The sequence below is a fragment of the Crinia signifera genome, chromosome 8 (assembly GCF_055691185.1).
Source record: "Crinia signifera chromosome 8, ASM5569118v1, whole genome shotgun sequence".
NCBI lineage: Eukaryota > Metazoa > Chordata > Amphibia > Anura > Myobatrachidae > Crinia > Crinia signifera.
Window position 1 is genome coordinate 76,670,201 of NC_139224.1, and position 17,713 is coordinate 76,687,913.

Sequence of the window (17,713 nt, forward strand, 5' to 3'; positions counted from 1 at the left end):
CTTTAGCATTGTATATACAATTGGTAACCTATTCTTTCTACAAACCTTTCCATGTAGGTCAATAAAAATGTCTTTATCTTTACCTCATAAAAAATATCTGACAGTGCATAGCAGCACAAAGGGTGATGTAATAAATAGGGAATTGGGAATGAGATGAGCAGAACTATTCCAGCCCACCCACTTTCCCATATTCAGTGACTAAATTGGTATTCTAATATTGATCAGCCAGATGCACAGACAGCAGGCGCCAGTAGCACCATCTCAGAGCTTCCCACTCATGAGGACTTTCTGGGAAACATCTGATTCCCCCTCCCAAGCATTTTCAGACATGCATGGTTATTTGTATTTTTATGCAAAAGCATTAATTAATTGTCCTCCAAATTAAAGCAGGAGCTGTAGTGTTAATAGGAAACATAGTTGATATTTAAAGCAAAATTCTAGACCAAGGGTTCTCAAACAATTTTTGCTCAGGGACTCCCTTAAGACAAAAAAATATTACAGGACCCCAACAAGTAACCACCAATTGGTTGCAACATACCAGTTATGAGATTGCTCATGCATGGCAACATTGTGAAGTCACAAAATGATGTGAGGAATCTGAAGACAATTCAAAAGATTTCCAGACTCATTGGATCACGGTCAGAGATTAGAGAAGTCATCATGATCAGCAACATGGAGTTGAGGCCCGATGCTGGCATGGTCAGGACCCACAGCTTAAGAACCACTGTTCTAGACTTTGCTATATCTGTATAGTATAAATTAATGAAATCTAGGGTTCTATGATAAAGCAAAAAGGAGATATGGGATGACTAGAGTAACAACTTCCTGTTCTGCTTCAGCTCAGAGCCTATAGCAAAATAAAAACTGCACGATTTGAGACACAAGATCAGAAAAAGTTGCATAACAGCAAGAGGATATGAATAATAACATTTACTTCAAAGTTGCAATTGCACATGCTCGCTGTGTTCAACAGTTTCCCATTCCCAACTGGAGTCCACATGGATGGTAAAGTATGAAAAAGTACATAAAATAAAAATCCCCAAAACTCATGTCAGCCATAGGGGGAGATTCTCTAAACAAGAAATGCGGTTAAAAACCACAGGGTTTTTACCGCATTTTGGGATGCTGTAAGTATCTGATCGCATAAGTGTATGGGCACCATATCTTTTCCTTGTGTTGATCTTTTGATTATGTCAACGGATTCAGTATTGAATCCCGGCGGTCGGGATCCCGGCGCTCAGAATCCCGACAGCCGAAATGCCGACAAGGGGGGGGGACGTGGATCGCCCCCCCTTGCGGGCTCGCTGCGCTCGCCACGCAGCGGGCCCGGTGCCTCGCTACGCTCGGCACACTAATTTATTCTCCCTCCAGGGGTGTCGTGGACACCCCAGGAGGGAGAATGTGTCAGCATTTCGGCGGTCGGGATTCCGGCGTCGGGATTCTGAACGCCGGGATCCCGACCGCCGGGATTTTAACTGCATCCCATGTCAACTATATGGTGTCAACATACTATCCAAATGCTGGTTTATTAGAAGTCCTTCTCAAAAAAATAGAAATGAATCCTTAAACAGCCAGTAAGATAATTTTACATATTGCTTTAATTTATATAAAAAATAAATGCAGTGCATGTCTGTCAAGAAAAATCATAATCCAGTATGGGACCATAAACAAAGCATATAGAAAGATCTTCAATGCAATTGCTTGGTGATTCTCTGATCAGACTTAACCTCTGCATTCCAGCATGTGATGCCTCCCTCCCCTCCTTTCTTGATGAGTGTGTGTAATGCACTGTGTTCTCCCCCCTCCTCCTCCAATCCTTCTGTGCAAACCCACAGCCAATACTCAACTTCCCCCACCCTATAACTTCCATGCCTCCTAGCAATGCTAGAAACATATTTGAGGAGGAAAGAAAAAAAGACTGACAATTGACAAACTATACTACAACAGCAGATATGCATTTTTTTTTATAGCACACACACACACACACACAATGTTTTTATACAGATTACATAGATTTTTTTCTTGGTTGAGGTGTAGTCATTTGAGATCTTCAATACCATAGTGATTTTACACTCACTACCAGATTTCACTTTGTATTTCACTATACAGTACAAATGTCATGTCAAGGGATCAATTCCCACCATGGCCCTAACTGTGAGGAGTTTGTATATTCTCCCCGTACTTGCGCTGGTTTCCTCCGGATACTCCGGTTTCCCCCACAGCGACTGTGAATATTCTATGTAAAGCGCTGCTGAATATGTGTGCGATATAGAAGATATGATTAATTAAAAAAAAATAAGCATAAATGTAGGTACAGCTTTACGTTTGTGTGTGTGTTATAAGTTTATATCAACTTTCACAATTGTATTTATTTTATTTTGTTTCTTATATAATATAATCCAAAAATATACAGATAGGTTAATTGGCTTCCAACAAAATTAACCCTAGGATGACTGTGTGTGCGTGTACATGTGGTAGGGAATATAGATTGTAAGCTCCACTGGGCAGGGACTGATGTGAATGTTCAAATATTCTCTGTAAAGCGCTGCGTAATATGTGTGCGCTATATAAGAAACTGTTAATAAATAAATAAAGCGCACACAGTAATAGATCAAACTGGGTAACAGACATACATGGTGGTAGGAGCGCCCTGCTACAAGCATACAATATATAGGGATATACTGTAGGAGGGAAACACAAGGACAGGCACTAGTAATAGCATAGCAGTTCCACCTAGTTGCAAATCCAGAAGGGAATCTATATAATACATAAGTGCCTCGGAGGGTTATGTGTGTGGTACCTAAATAGAATAGGCTTGCCTGAATAGGTGAGTTTTCAGGGAACGCCTGAAAGTTTAGAGGCTAGTAGAAAGTCCTACAGTGCATGGAAGAGCATTCCATAGGGTGGGGGCAGCCCAATAAAAGTCCTGTTCTAGTGAGTGGGAGCTAGTAATCTGTGCAGAACATTGATGCAGATCTTGTGCTAAGCGGAGTGGTCAAGTTGGGTAATATTTAGAGAAGTAAAGATATTTACATTGGAGTAGTATGGTTAATAGCTTTATATGAGAGTAAAAAGTATTTTATATTAAATTCAGTAAAATACATTCAACCAATGGAGGGACTGGCAGAGCGGATCAACAGACTATGAACATCTTGCTAGGAAGCCTAGCATAGCAGCAGCATTCAAAATGGATCGCAGAAAGAGTCTGTCCTCAGGAAGAACAGTAAGGAGACTATTGCAATAATCAATGCAGGATATGAGTGCATGGATTAGATATTTAGTAGTGTCTGGTGTAAGATAGGCATAGTGAAATCTGAAAGAGCTGCGGTATAGATTGAGAAAAGTAGAGGACCTAAGACTGAGCTTTGCGGAATTCTGACAGAGGTAGTAAAGAGGAGGTGGAATCAGAGAAGTGAACACTGAAAATGTGATCAGATAGGTAAGATAAGAATCAGGAAAGGGTTGAAATCATTGAGACCCAGTGAGTGTAGAAGAGTAGGAGAAGAGTTTGATCAACAGTGTAAAAAGCAGCAGAAAGATCTAGAAGAATGATTAGTGAGTAATGGCCTTTAGACTTAACAGTGACCAAATCATTCACCATTTTAGTCAGTGCTGTCTCTGTGGAGTTTTGGGAACGAAAGCCTGACTGAAGTGGGTCTAATAGGTTGTGAGATTTAAGAAACTGAGGGGGTTATTCTAATTCACTCTCTGACAAAATCCTTCTTAGATGGACAAAACCATGTGCACTGCAGGGGGGCAGATGTAACTTGTGCAGAGAGAGTTAAGGCCCCCATACACTAGAGCGACTTGTCCTTAGGACAAGTCGCCCCCGACTTCCCCCTGAGCTTCCCCGGCTGCTCCCCGGGGGAGCTTGATTAGATTGGCACTTGATGTGCCATTTTTTACATGTGATAAATCGTCTCGATTTATCACATGTAAAAAACCCGGGGAGCGGGGGGGGGGGGGGCTACAGAGCAGGGCTGCTGGTGGGAGCAGGGGGGGCTGCTGGGGACGCTGCGGGGGACACAGGCGGCATAGAGCCGGGCAGAGGGAGCCCTTTATATGTGGAATTATAACCACTCACCGACACAGCGATATCCATATAAGTGTCGGAGTGACCCTAAGAACCAGGGGTCACGCTGACACAGACAGATATTCAGGAGATATATATACACAGCATTAAGGTGTGGACGCGGCACAGATACACGGGCACAGTGCTGTGAATAGCAGGTGGTTGCTCCAAAATATATTTGCAATACACCATATCTGTATGCCCACAGCACTCTGCTTTTGACTTGCAGAATTGGTGACTCTAGTTCCCATAACCCTGAGACTGTCATAATTCGACACTGGTTCCGTGAGACCCCTTTTTAGGATAGTAATAAGCAATATAGCATCTATCCTGACAAATAGGGGACACAGGACATACAGTGCCAAGGCAGTTTGACCGACTATTCAGAGAGCCAGATACGGGCATCTCTCGTTCTGAGCGGTCACAACACTACAAACCTGTGAGGATACACCTATATTATAATTGAATTAGAACAGACGACAGTGCGTCGCCATCCAGCCACCTTTTATAACACACCTATTCTATCTTTTGTCTATCACTCTTATTTTGTGTTATGTGTGTTTTATATTTCGCAAGTTTTTAGATAAAGAATTAAAAGTTAATTATTATTGTATCATTATTTCTGTAACAGGTGCACCACACCAGGGACAATCTTTTTCTTGTTTCTTCTGAAACGCTGTGTGTGTATACATTTTGTTGTCCAGTGGTAGCACACCTCCTAAGTCTATACTATAGACATAGTACTTTACTAGTTATTCACAGGGGGTCCTAGAAATGTCCCTTCAATATCAGAGGACAGTCCTGTGCGAGTGACAAATACCCGTCTCACAATCTCATTACCCTCTCACACTCCTTTATTGTCCCAAGCTCACTGACACTGAAATCAAGCATGCCTACTCTAACATGCAGAAATACTAACGCTATTAACTTTCCATCTCTCTGCAACCGAAGCTCATCGCCAATTTCTACATTTACCTTTACTGACTCTGGGTGGGATGTAAAATCTTCCTCACCCTAGCAATGCAGCCGGAGGTTCTTCCAGCTGCAGGGGGGAGGACGAGGCGCCCATGGATGTGACTGAGACCCCCAGCACACCACATCACCGGTATCGCGGGGGGTCTCTGTCACCGCATTGCGATGCTAGTCACATATGCGCGAGCATCGCTACAGTGGGGCGGCAATGTATTTTAATACATCCCCCCCTCTGCTGTTTCTCACCTATACCAGACTTTTTAAACAACCCTTGATGAAGTGGCTCCAGCTTCCCACTACACCCCATGCAGGCCTTTTTCTTCCTTTGAGCCAACAATTGAAAATAAGGTATCCACACTCTTATCCTCCTATTCCACTACCTCTCCTCTTGTCCCTATGTCTACACAAGTCATTAAAAAAACTTTCTCCTGTGCTTATCCCAACCCTAACTAAATTCTGCAGTCTCTCTCTTGCTACGGGGTACATTTCCTTCACTATTCAAACATGCAGTAATTTAAAAAAGCAGTTAAAAAAAACCCCACAACACACCATTCTGACCATAACTCTGTAACTACTGTCCTATCACCCCAAGCTCCTCAAGAAACTTGTCTACTCTCGACTCACTCACTCAGGGCCTTATTCTAGTTCACTCTGACAAAATTCTTCTTAGATGGACAAAACCATGTGCACTGCAGGGGGGCAGATGTAAAATGTGCAAAGAGAATTAGATTTGGGTGAGTTATTTTGTTTCTGTGAAGGGTAAATACTGGCTGCTTTATTTTTACACTGCAATATAGATCTCACTTTAAAGTAAAATCTCACCCAAATCGAAAGGCCCCCATACACTAGCCGATTTTGGTCAGATTTCGGCCAGATCAGTCGGATCTGGCCGAAATCGGACCAAAATCGGCTAGTTTTGATGTCCCCTCAGATCCGATGCGCGATCCCGTGAGCATCGGATCTGCGTCGGGTGGTCGGACCTGCTGCACGTCCAACCACCCGACTTGGAACCTAGTGGAGCTGCAAGGTATAAATCAAGCCATGCATGTACATGTATGCTACATTTTGGCAGCAGTGTGTAAAATATAGTTTACATGTATGCAATATTTTGGCGGAAGCATGTAAAATACAGCTTACACGGATGTTTAATTTTACATACTGCCATATATGTTTGCTATACTTCGGCGGCAGAGTGTAAAATTTTGCATGTCAGTGTGTGGCTGTGCTGCTGCGGTTGAGAAACGTTAGGGAGAGCAGAGCGTGGCAGGAAAACGGCGGGGGGAGCCACTGAAAGCAGTAGAAATCCCAGTATCGTAAATATCGTTCGGTACGGCATACACACAACGATGGGCCGGGAGGGAGTGACCAGTGAAATTAGACTCACTGAGCTGCTGTGGGTAAGGCAGCAGCGTGTTTCCTGGCCCCGGCTCCAGCCAAGTATGCGAATGACATGTCAGCAGGGTGTGGGCAACAATTGCTGGCCCGGGGGGGCAGTGTGGACCACTTCTCTTTTTAGTGTCATCCCACCATTCTAGTGATGCCACTGACTGACACACACACACCAATTTTCTCCCGAGACCCACCGAGCAGCAGTGCGGGCTGAGGAGCAGTCACTGCAGCAATCTCACACATCAGCACACTGCATAAAGTTTGTGGTGCTGCCAGTGTCTGACTTTCTGATCAGGCAGGTTTCCCTGTCTATGCCCCAGACACTGCACAGCTTCTCCGGCCAGGGAATTGCAGAGAAGTGGTGCCAGCAATGGGTGCCATGCAGCGAGTGAGGCTCCCACTTCAGCCTGTGCCCACCCACACGGGCAGTTAGTCTGCTGGGAGAATGACAGCAGCAGAGCCTGCCGCAGAACCACTACCGTAGCAGCACTAGCCTAAAGTTCCCCAGACCACCAGCTGCCTCCTGACAAATTCACACAATGCCCTGACAGGGTACAGCCTGCCGCAGGTCACACACCATGCTGTGAGGCCAGTGGGTAGAGGTGGGGGGGGTGTCTATACATTCCAATATCGTTAATATTGTCCGACACGGCATACACACATTGATGTGCCAAACTACCGTTATGATATTGGGGTGATTGACCCTCAAGTTCGGAAGATACAGGCGGACGTTAATGATGCGCGCTTTAATGATATTAGGCATACACACTAGAAGATATGGTCAGCAATATTGTTTAGAAGCCCCTTTCTTAAGGATATTGATGCCAATATCTTCTAGTGTGCATGGGCCTTAAGCCACTGTTTTGCTTTAATTATGTACTCTGTAATTGGGCGCTGCGGGCCACTTGTGGCACAATATAAAAAAAGATTGTAATTATTTATTTCTATAGATAGGAGACTACAATTATCCCCTGCCCACATTCATAAAATGCTACTAAAGTTTACTTGAAATAAGTGATTTAGTTCACTTAAAAAACTTTATTTCTATGCCCATGACGCTTTCCAGCTGTAATTATGCAAGGGGATGAAAGGGTCTAGAGACATACAAAAACTAGATTCAGTTACTCAAGATTAAGGCGTGTGCCTATCAGTCCTCTCAGCATTATGAACAAGAATAGGGTCACTGAACAACAGAGGTTTTGACCCCTTCAGACAGAAATCGGGAAGTCAAGCTGACACATCATTAAAGTAACAGCAGCTAATTTTCTCTTCAATTTACCATCCACCAATATCACACTCCACCCTTTTTAAAAATGAAATATTTCTGTTTTAGCAGACAAAATAGAGACAAGAATTAAGGGAAGATTCTCCTTAATGTAATATAAATAGAGCAACCTCAATTCATGTGTCAGATCAGAAACGTATACAGTCCTCAGTTATACCGCATCTATAAATACCATCAGTTATACTGCTTTCACATTGGAGAAATGGGTAATGACACGGTATTCTTAAATGGGACTTTAAAACGGGTCTGAGCCTTGAGACCTTTCACATTGCAGGTGAAAACCGTTTTAAAAATCATTTAATACCATTCAAAATTAAACCTGTTTAACCCCCAAGGGACACGTTTCAAGCCATTGAAATAGAGCCATTCACACTGGCTAAAAAACGGCTTTAAAACGTGTAGGATTCTGCTTTTTAACCGTGTTGAAATACCGGTTATCTTTAACCGGTAAATCAACTTTGGCACTTTCACATTGCAGCCTTAAACGTTTTAAATTGGGAAAAAAACGTCAATATACCGTTTTAAAAGTGCAATGTGAAAGGGGTATAAGATTATCTGTCTAATGTTTATCTTACACATAAAAGGGTTATTTATCTGAATGTGGATAGAGTTGCAGAACTGCTTAAAATATGATTTATGGAAGATTTAACTCAAGCCTCAACATACTGTACCAGTGAGATAATTAAAGCAGCCACCAGTAGTAAAACTTCAAGCTGCATAAAATGCACAATATATGTGAAAAATAATCGCTACTTAAAAAATATATGTAACACACATATTATGCATATTTCAAGATACATTTGTAAAAAGTTTATTTTATTTATTTTTTACGAAATTCTGGGCGGCTCCCCCCTCCCGCCCTTACCCAGTGCTGGAGCTGCGCCCGGCTCACCTCCTCCCTCCACCCGGAAGAGGATCATAGTGCAGGGAGGAGGAGGTCACCGGTCTGGGCAGCACAGCTCTGTAAATGCCCGAACACAGGTAGAAGCCCTATGGGGCATTGCCAGATTTTTCTGGCGATGCCCCCCGTCACGGTAACCCGGCGGGGGATGTTTAGAGCACCCTAAAAATGCGGTAAAAACCCTGTTATCAGGGTTTTTACCGCATTTTTAGTTTAGAGAATCTCCCCCTCTGTGTGATAAAGGTTTACAATAAGGACTAATGAATTGTAGGGTTAATTCTTGACATCCCAGATGAACGGGGGTTGGGCACAAATGACACACCCCCATTCAGTGACAACTGCCAGATGCAGTAATTTGGAACGTATACAGATAACCAGCGCCTAAGAAGGGTATCCCAAAACGGGACCGGTGCGTACCAGCCAATCAGCTCATAACTGCCCCTTTGCCCGTTGAATTTGAAAAAAAATTTCCCCATACACTAACTTTCTCTAAGGTCGGGATGTACAATGGGGGCACATCCCACCACACATCGCTTTGATACTAATCACATATGTACTATCACTGTATTGAAAAGAACAACTCTTCCTATTTGCAATGCAGTAACTTCTGGGTTTCAGCCCCAGGAGTCCCTCTGCACATGTGCGGTAGTGCTGGGAGGTATCAGATTGGTACTCTCTCTGGGACAATGCAAAAAAGCCCTTAAGGTGCTTACACACGGGGGAGATATATTTCTCACAAATATATTGCTAGCAACCACCTGCGACCAGCGATTAGAACGGGGCTGAAAACGGGAGCGCGCACTCAGCGATTTATCGCCGGGGCACACTCCCATCACTGGCTATATGGTCACCAGCGACCATATTCCCAGCGATAACATCCCCTATCGCAGCCATGTGTACAAGGCTTTAGGCAACAAAGGGCTTATTGTATATGGGAAATTGGGTTTTGGACACATTTTCTATTAGTACATCCTGCCACAAGTCTTACTATATATACTCTTTGATTTAATAGAGGCATTCAGATGGACAGCGACAGTGAGGTCACATTTAAACTTTATTTTGAAGATGGAGATTTTTTTCAAATATCATCTTAGACCACGGGGGTATTCAATCTGGGCCAAATTTTCGCCAGTTTTTCTTTGGGCAAATTCTACTTGCGTTATTAAATCCAAATGCGAAAAAAAAAGTGAAAACCAGGTGGATCGTCAGAACTGCCGCAAATTCACTTATTTTGGCGTGTTTGTGGCCTTTTTCACACACCCCCCCCCCCCCCCAAAGGAAAAAAAAAAAAAAAAAGAAAAAAAAGCTGGCATTGGCAAATAAAGAACTTGAAAGCGCCCATAATTGAATGCTAATTGGCAAATAATTGCCGATTTTTCACCTAGCCAGTAAATTCGGACGGGATTTAATATGCATGGCTTTAATGTGCTAAAAGACAACATGCATTTAGACAGGCTTTCTTGTTGAATTGATAAAACTAGCAAAAACACAGTAGAGTACAAATTGCAGTGGGCAGCAAAAGAACGGCAACTGGTCAATAAAATCAGAGCTGCTATACATTTAAATAAAGCATGTGTTTATCTGGATACACATACCAGGCCCAAATCATTCTCGTCTGAATGTAGCATGTTTTGGTGGATAGTAAACATATAGGGGGGTATTCAATGTCAGTGGTACGGCTGTCGAGCAAGCTCGACAGCCGTGCCCCTGTCCTGTTCTCACTTTGCTCAACTGGAGCTCAGCGGTCGGAATTCAATGTCTCAGCCGCCGAACGGCGAGAAAGAGGCATGGCCGTGAGTTGAGGGCAGAAATAGACGAGCTCCGGCTAGGAGCTTGCCTATTTACGGCTTTTCTCGGCAGAACGAGCCCGACAGCTTGTGATGTCGGGCTCGTTCTGTGGAGAAACCCTGTTCAATGCTGTCAGGTAAGACAGCATTGAATAGGGCCCCGCAGCCATCTCCCCCGTCGGGAGATGGCTGCGGGAGCACGACAGTGTTTGAATACCCCCCATAGACCGTAAACTGGGAGCAACAATCCTGCACGTCGCAATCGCAGGCAGAGAAAGTCCTTGAGTGTAGTATACCATTATTTATTACCAGTTTGTTATATAGCGCACACATATTCCGCAGCGCTTTACAGAGTATATTTGAACATTCACATCAGTCCCTGCCGCAGTGGAGCTTACAATCTATATTCCCTACCACATGCACACGCACACACATTCATTCTAGGGTTAATTTTGTTGGGAACCAATTAGCCTACCAGTATATTTTTGGATTGTGGGAGGAAACCCACGCAATATACAAACTCCACACAGTTAGGGCCATGGTGGGTATTGAACCCATAACCTCAGTGCGGTAAGGCAGTAATGGTAACCATTAGGCATCACAGATGGTGTAGAGATGGGTAGCTCACAGCTAAGTCGGCCCAAAGAGCTGGATCTTTCAAATGAGCCAACTGAGCCGTGAGCGGTTTAAATTGAGCGGCAGCTCCTGGATTGATAAAGTTCTTTTCCAATCCCTGACTGTCAGGGATTGGAAGAACCATTTTGCTCCAGGAACCTCTGCTCAGTCACACTCACGGGCCAAGGACTCCTCCCACCGACTCTCATTACTCTGCTCTCCCAGCTCAGCTCTTGTGGCTCATCTCGCTGGCCGCTCAGTGCCTCACAGCTCTTTTTACCTTAATAATAATAATAATAATAATAATAATAATAATAATAATAATAATAATAATAATATAAAAACATTTTTTTTAGTTTTGTTACCCATGGTGCGGCCACGGCATTCAGAAGTGTGATATATATACACACACACTTACTTCTGAACGCACCACAGGTAACAAAACTACTGTAAATAGATTTTTTTTTAATACTGATATTATTATTATTATTATTATTATTATTATTATTATTGTAAAAAAGAACCGTCTCTTTCCCGTGAGCTGACCTGTTGAGAGCCGCTCATGGAAAAGAGCAGAGTTGTCCATCTCTAGTGATGCCCCAATGAGCCCCTAGAATTTTGCACAGCGCCCCCATGGAGGGGGTGTGTCATGCTACACCCAAAGGGTGTGTCTAGTTCCATATATGGAGAAATTGTGAACATGGCACCGAGAAGCGTGGGTGTGTACTGTTATATCTTAGAGGAATCTTTTAAAATTACTTACTGTATATCAAAATGTAAATGAGCCCCAAAGCAGTTAGTAAGAGCTACTATACTTGTTAAAGAAAAGTCACTGATACATGTCAGGGATTGTTCATCTATTGTATTTTAAACGTGGTGTATATAAATGGCCACAAGGCATACATGCTGGGAAATGGCCCTGATGATTCAATGTAAATGTATTCCTCATTTTTTCCCAAAAATGAAACCGCTACTGTACATAATGTGAACTAGGTGATATGAGAGAGATTGCTAGACAAATCAGGGAGAGAGGGTTCTTGCCGATTCCTGCTATTTCAGGGAGTCTCCTGCAGAAAGCAGGAGGGTAGGCAACTATGCCCCAATGTGGCAGCAAGCTACGGTAGCTCCTGCAACACCATGTGGTTTATAATGCATAGAATGAATAGAGGTGCTCTTGCAAGATAGGGTTCTTATAATCCTTCTTACACTGTCATACCTCCCAACTGTCACGATTTTAGAGGGACAGTCCCGATTTTCGGGTCCTGTCCCGCTGTCCCACCCGCGGCAGGCATTGTCCCGCTGCGGGGGGTGGCAGTTGGGAGACCCCCAAAACTAGTAGAATAGACGCTGTGCGCATGCGCACAGCGTCTATTCTCGTATGAAAATGAGGTCACGGCTAATTAGCATAAGCCGCGCCCTCATTTGCATACGCCACTCCCCCTTTTCGTACGCTCGCGCGGAGTGTCCCTATTTCGTCAGGTTAAAAGTTGGGAGGTATGCACTGTTAAAATCCCATAGGCTTCTAGAGGGTATCCCCAACAAAAGCTGGAGATTCCCTCCGATGCGGTGTTATATATTACAATAGAACGCATCGGTTCTATGTGATATATATATATATATAGGAAGGCAATGTCCCGCACTCTAAAGCTGAAGTAACAGCGCGTCTGGTGCTAGAAATCCCAACCGGGAGAAATATAAGCACAATATTGACCAGCACTCAGACTAAATTGCAGCATTCATAAAAAGGAAAACGTAACCACAGGTTCTGATATCGACGTTTCGGACCTTGAAGTCCTTTATCAAGACATGTCTTGATAAAGGCCTTTAAGGTCCGAAACGTCGATATCAGAACCTGTGGTTACGTTTTCCTTTTTATGAATGCTGCAATTTAGTCTGAGTGCTGGTCATTTATATATATATATATATATATATATATATATACCCTCTCCGCTACACGATCCAGTATCCAGGTCCCCAGTGATGTTCTCCAGCAAGTCCTCTGCGAAGTGTGGATCGACAGCCAGGTTCCATTCTACGCCAGCTTTGGAGGTCAGGAAGAGGCTGGGAGTTCAGAGGGCAGGGGCAGAGCCAGTTCTGGCACAGAACTGCCTTGCTGTTTCTGCAGTTGAGATTCCGCCAAGTGAAGATGGCGAATCTTTACTCCAAGGAGAAGCGGAAAGCTGAGCTTTCAGTTTTTTCATGAATCGCATTCGCAGCCACGGAACAGGGAGCCACTGGAGCAGTCAGTTACTTCTGCATGGTTAACATGCTTTGTGAATAGCCTAAAGCAGAAAAAGATCCGTTTTCTCCAAACAAGGACTTTTCTCTAATTTTTAATTAAACCAAGATACTAACCAATCAGCTCCTGACATTTTTCAAACACAGCCTGCAAAATATTATACAGAAGCTGATTGGCAGTACATGATCTCTCACAATTCTTCCTCTCCAGACTTTGGTTTGTTTTTTTAGGTTTTTAAACGTTTAAAATAGTAGTATGAAGCTAATATGTACAGTGTCCTTTCTCAATCCATTCCTCATATGTAAACACAGACCCCCACCCCCACTCTATGCTGCGTCAAATAAAAAATACAAAAAAACAAAGTAGTAAATATGCGCATGCATAAATCCTTAAAAGGTGAGGGCAGAGGAACATTGAACCAAGGAAAATTATTGCATCGATTTGAAACGACTAAACCCGACTACCAAATATTACAATGAAAACCTGCATTGGCAAAAACATCAACGCAAAATAGGTCAGTCCCCACAAATATACGATGCACGGATATATTCATGCAATACGAAATGCTATTAATCCAGAGGCACACTTACAAAATGACGTGACGTATGTGTGTGTTGTATACATATATTTTCATGCGTCATAACGTTACATTTTCCTTTATCAGCACACAATCTGAATTTAGAACGTTTCATTAAGTTAACGAGTACGATCGATGTATACATTCAAGTGAAACCATAGGCTAATCTGACAACAATGTATCAACATTTCTAAGCATGCGAGATGGCGGTGTGCAAAGTCACCCGCCCCCCCCTCCCCCTTTGCCCTAAAGAGAAGGGTTATCCCAGCAACAAAAGCAGCAGCACTCTACTGCAACAAGGTGCAGGGATCCTCCTGATGATCCCCCTCCCTGCTTCTCCCACAGCGGAATGGCTGTGTCTCGCACTCTGCGGTCTCTCTCCAGATTGTTTTCACCTTCAATTTTGTGCCCTCTTCCCCCCTCCTCTTCCTTTTCGTACACACACACACACTCCCTGATAATGGGGATATATAATGTGGGAAGACTACTACCCTCCTGCAGGATTCCCTGCGCAGTCTGCAATGGCCCGGGAATGCCCCAGCCTAGGTATATGTAGACGATCACAGCGACATTGAGCATAGTGCAAAATAGTGGCGACAACAGAGCGCTTGCAATGATGATAAAAGCACAGCACAAATATGGAAGACACGGATTATCAGTCATTCCAATTACATTAAATTAATAAACATGGAACAGACTATTTATATATATATATATATATATATATATATATATATTTATATTTTACACACACATATACACGGTAACTTCATAATCAGTAGATATAGAACAAGCAATGGTTGGAGAGCGTTATTTCACTATAGAATAAGAGACTAGGGTGGAAAAATCCGCACATGGTACTAATTATGGCCAGAAACAAAGACAAAAGCACAAAGGATGGGGAGAGGTGGAGAGGAAAGAAGGGGGTGGGGGTCTGTAAACCAATAAAGATGGTAAGAGAGCGGTCATATGAACAGGGAAAAACATATTGCAGCCTTACCTGCGAAACCATTTTATTCTTCTCCATAAACCAACCAAAGAGAGAGAAGCAAGAAAGAGGGTTGAGGAGAAGATTTGATTCTCCGACACCTCACGAAGTAATATTCAGGCAGTATTGATTAGGTAAGGTTTCTGAGAGATTCTTCTTTGTATGTCCTTGTGTATGACTCTTTCCTTCCTTCCTATCTTTCTTTGCTCCCTTTCTCTCGTTCTCTCTTTCAGGACCAAGCTCCTCCTTCTGACACTAGTGGTAATTTATCACTGCTTTGCCACTCCTCTTTCTCCTTCCTCCCCCTCCCAGACTGGCGAGTCCCAGCTCTCTCCTGTCTCTTCCTTTCCCCTCCCCCTTTCCTCTCCTGCCTGGCTGACTAGAAGGGACACATCTCTCATTACACATGGCAAGAGAGTAAAAACAGACTGGGAGGTGTGTGAAGCAGAGAAACAGATGGAAAAAAAAGTCATATACGATGTTAAAAGTATTAGAAAGAAACAATATGCAACGCTAGAAAGTAGTGAAGAAAAAGAATAAAGTTATGACAGTAAAACATGCCAAACCAGATTGTGTAAAAATAAGTAAATAGTAACATAAATGTGAGGAGTGGTTCACAACAGGCCACACATAAACCAGATGTTAAGGTGACTCACCAAAAATAAATGAGCAGTGTATTACACTCATTTTGCTACTAATCACAAAGTCTGCCCCAGCCATAGAGGCTTCTCTTGATGGACCTTAAGGGGTCTTTTTATCAAGTACATTTTTCAGATAATCATACAGAAAGTACTTTCTAGATAATTATATGTGCGCTAGTAAGCCCACTCAAAGCAAATGCTTCAACAGCTAGTCTGCTACCTTTTTATTGCCTCTGTTTGTGCATGTGTGAGAGAAAGAGATTTAGTCTCACTCGCTGCCAACAGATGGCAGTGTTTCGTGATCACACAAATGGACACTAGACATCTATATAGATGATTATGCTATGTGCAGAAGTCTGCAAAAGGCTAAATTAGTGCTGTAGACCCCAGTCCCCTTATTCATCAATAGTAACTAAGGTCTGACCCCTATATACCAAACTCATTGTTTGTCCAGTAGGTTAATGCCATCCTTTAAAGGCCCATAGACACTGGTCGATTTTGAGCTAAAAGTAGCTCACTTTTGGTGTTTTGAGCTACTTTCAGCTCAAAATCCCCCAGCGTCTATGCCCCATGCTCCCGCATCATTGACAGCCGTCAGGCTATTTTATCAGCCGAGTAAACAGCTATGGAAAGTGGTTCACATTGTGAAAATCGGTGGGTCAGGCGAAAATCGCTCAGTGTGTATGCACTAAGTGATTTTCACATCATCGCTCCTCATACACACGGGGCAAAAATGTCCAGTGCGTATGAGGATTAAGCCTATGTGGAGTATTCAATGTCTGCCGATATTTCTGACAGTCAGAAATATCGGCACACATCTACATTATTCAATGCAACCATTTTCGACTGCATTGAAATCTTTCCCAAATGGGCAAAACCATGTGCACTACAGGTGGGGCAAATATAAAGGCCCCCATCCACTAGTGCGATATGGCCACTTTCATCTGGCTCAGAGCTTTCGGAACGAGGGATCAGATGAAAAGTGTCATTGCATGTCATTTTCCTCCGACTCCAATCTGAGGCGCGTTCCCACTCTTCCTATTTATTTAGCACCCTCTAGAAGATAGTAGACAGGATCTGATTAGTTGTCCATAGCAACATCACATGTGAAGTAGATTACACATCTTAGTAAATTCCCCCCCTTGCGTTTTGCACTAGATTACATTGCAACGGCGGAGAGGCGCTCCATCTGATTGGGACCCCTCCAGTCCAGCGAGCGTCTCCCAGTTTTCGGGCAACAGGGGACGCGAACTCTGCACAACTCCACTTCTGAGAGATGGGCATGGTTGGGGGGACCGCCAGTCAGCAACAGGGAGGCAGCGGAGACCGAAGGGGATGTGCGTGCGTGTCATGCGTCCCCTTCCAGCGGCTGGCGGGGGCTGGTGGTTGTGATCTGACAACCAGACCCCCGCTGTATGAGAGCGGCTCCATCTGTACATATTTTAAACATATTTGAACATCATATATAAGAGAACATCATATACAAGAGAACTTTATAGATTTTATATATGCATACCTCCCAACAGTCCCGATTTTATCGGGACAGTCCCGATTGTCAGGGCCTGTCCCACCCGCGGGCGGCAGTGTCCCGCGGTGTGGGGGGGCTGTTGGGAGTCCCCCCTGTCAGCTGCTAAGCAGCGGGGAATAAACGCTGTGCGCATGCGCACAGCGTCTATTCCCGCAGCCAGGGGGCTGGGGGCATGGCTAGAGGCTCACAGAGCCTCTGGGTCATGCCCCCATAGCGGCAAAATGGGGGCGTGGCCTCGCGGAAGAGCTGCGATTATAGGCCATGCCCCCAAATTAGGTCACGCCCCCCGAACGTCCCGCCTGCTGAACTGCCAGAGTTGGGAGGTATGTATATGTGTATATATGAATCACTACGCACCGTGTAATGTGACTATGGGTCACTACGCGCCATGTAATTTGATTATGGGTCACAGTGCGTAGTGACCCATATTTACATCACACAGCTTGTAGTGACCCATATTTAAATTGAACAGCACATATATTCATATCCATACTGCGTGGATATAATTTCAAGTCCGATTTAGAGGAGGACCCGCACTGGCAAGATTCAATTTAGTAAAAGTCGAAATGAAAACCAACATAAATAACTACAATCTGATTATTATAGTTATATGATTTTATATGGTTGGTGGTGCGCCCAGCGTTAAATAACAATAGCTAGGCAAAAGGTTTTTCTTGTGTTTGTGGAGAGGCAAACCGAAAGAAAGTAAACGCTTTTTT

The 17,713-nt window shown here is 43.6% G+C and overlaps 1 protein-coding gene across 4 annotated transcripts in view; it reads right to left on the bottom strand.

The window, feature by feature from the left end:
• RBFOX2 (RNA binding fox-1 homolog 2) overlaps window positions 1–17,713 on the bottom strand; it is a 190,953-nt gene that overhangs the window by 149,400 nt on the left and 23,840 nt on the right. The window contains exon 1 of one of the 4 annotated variants that reach the window (XM_083156682.1): window positions 14,838–15,086. The exons of the other annotated variants lie outside the window; for them this stretch is intronic. Within the exon in view, the coding sequence (XP_083012808.1) occupies window positions 14,838–14,864 (27 nt within the window). The 5' untranslated portion in view covers window positions 14,865–15,086. Of the gene's footprint in view, window positions 1–14,837; window positions 15,087–17,713 lie in introns of those variants that run through there. 4 annotated transcript variants of the gene reach the window in all.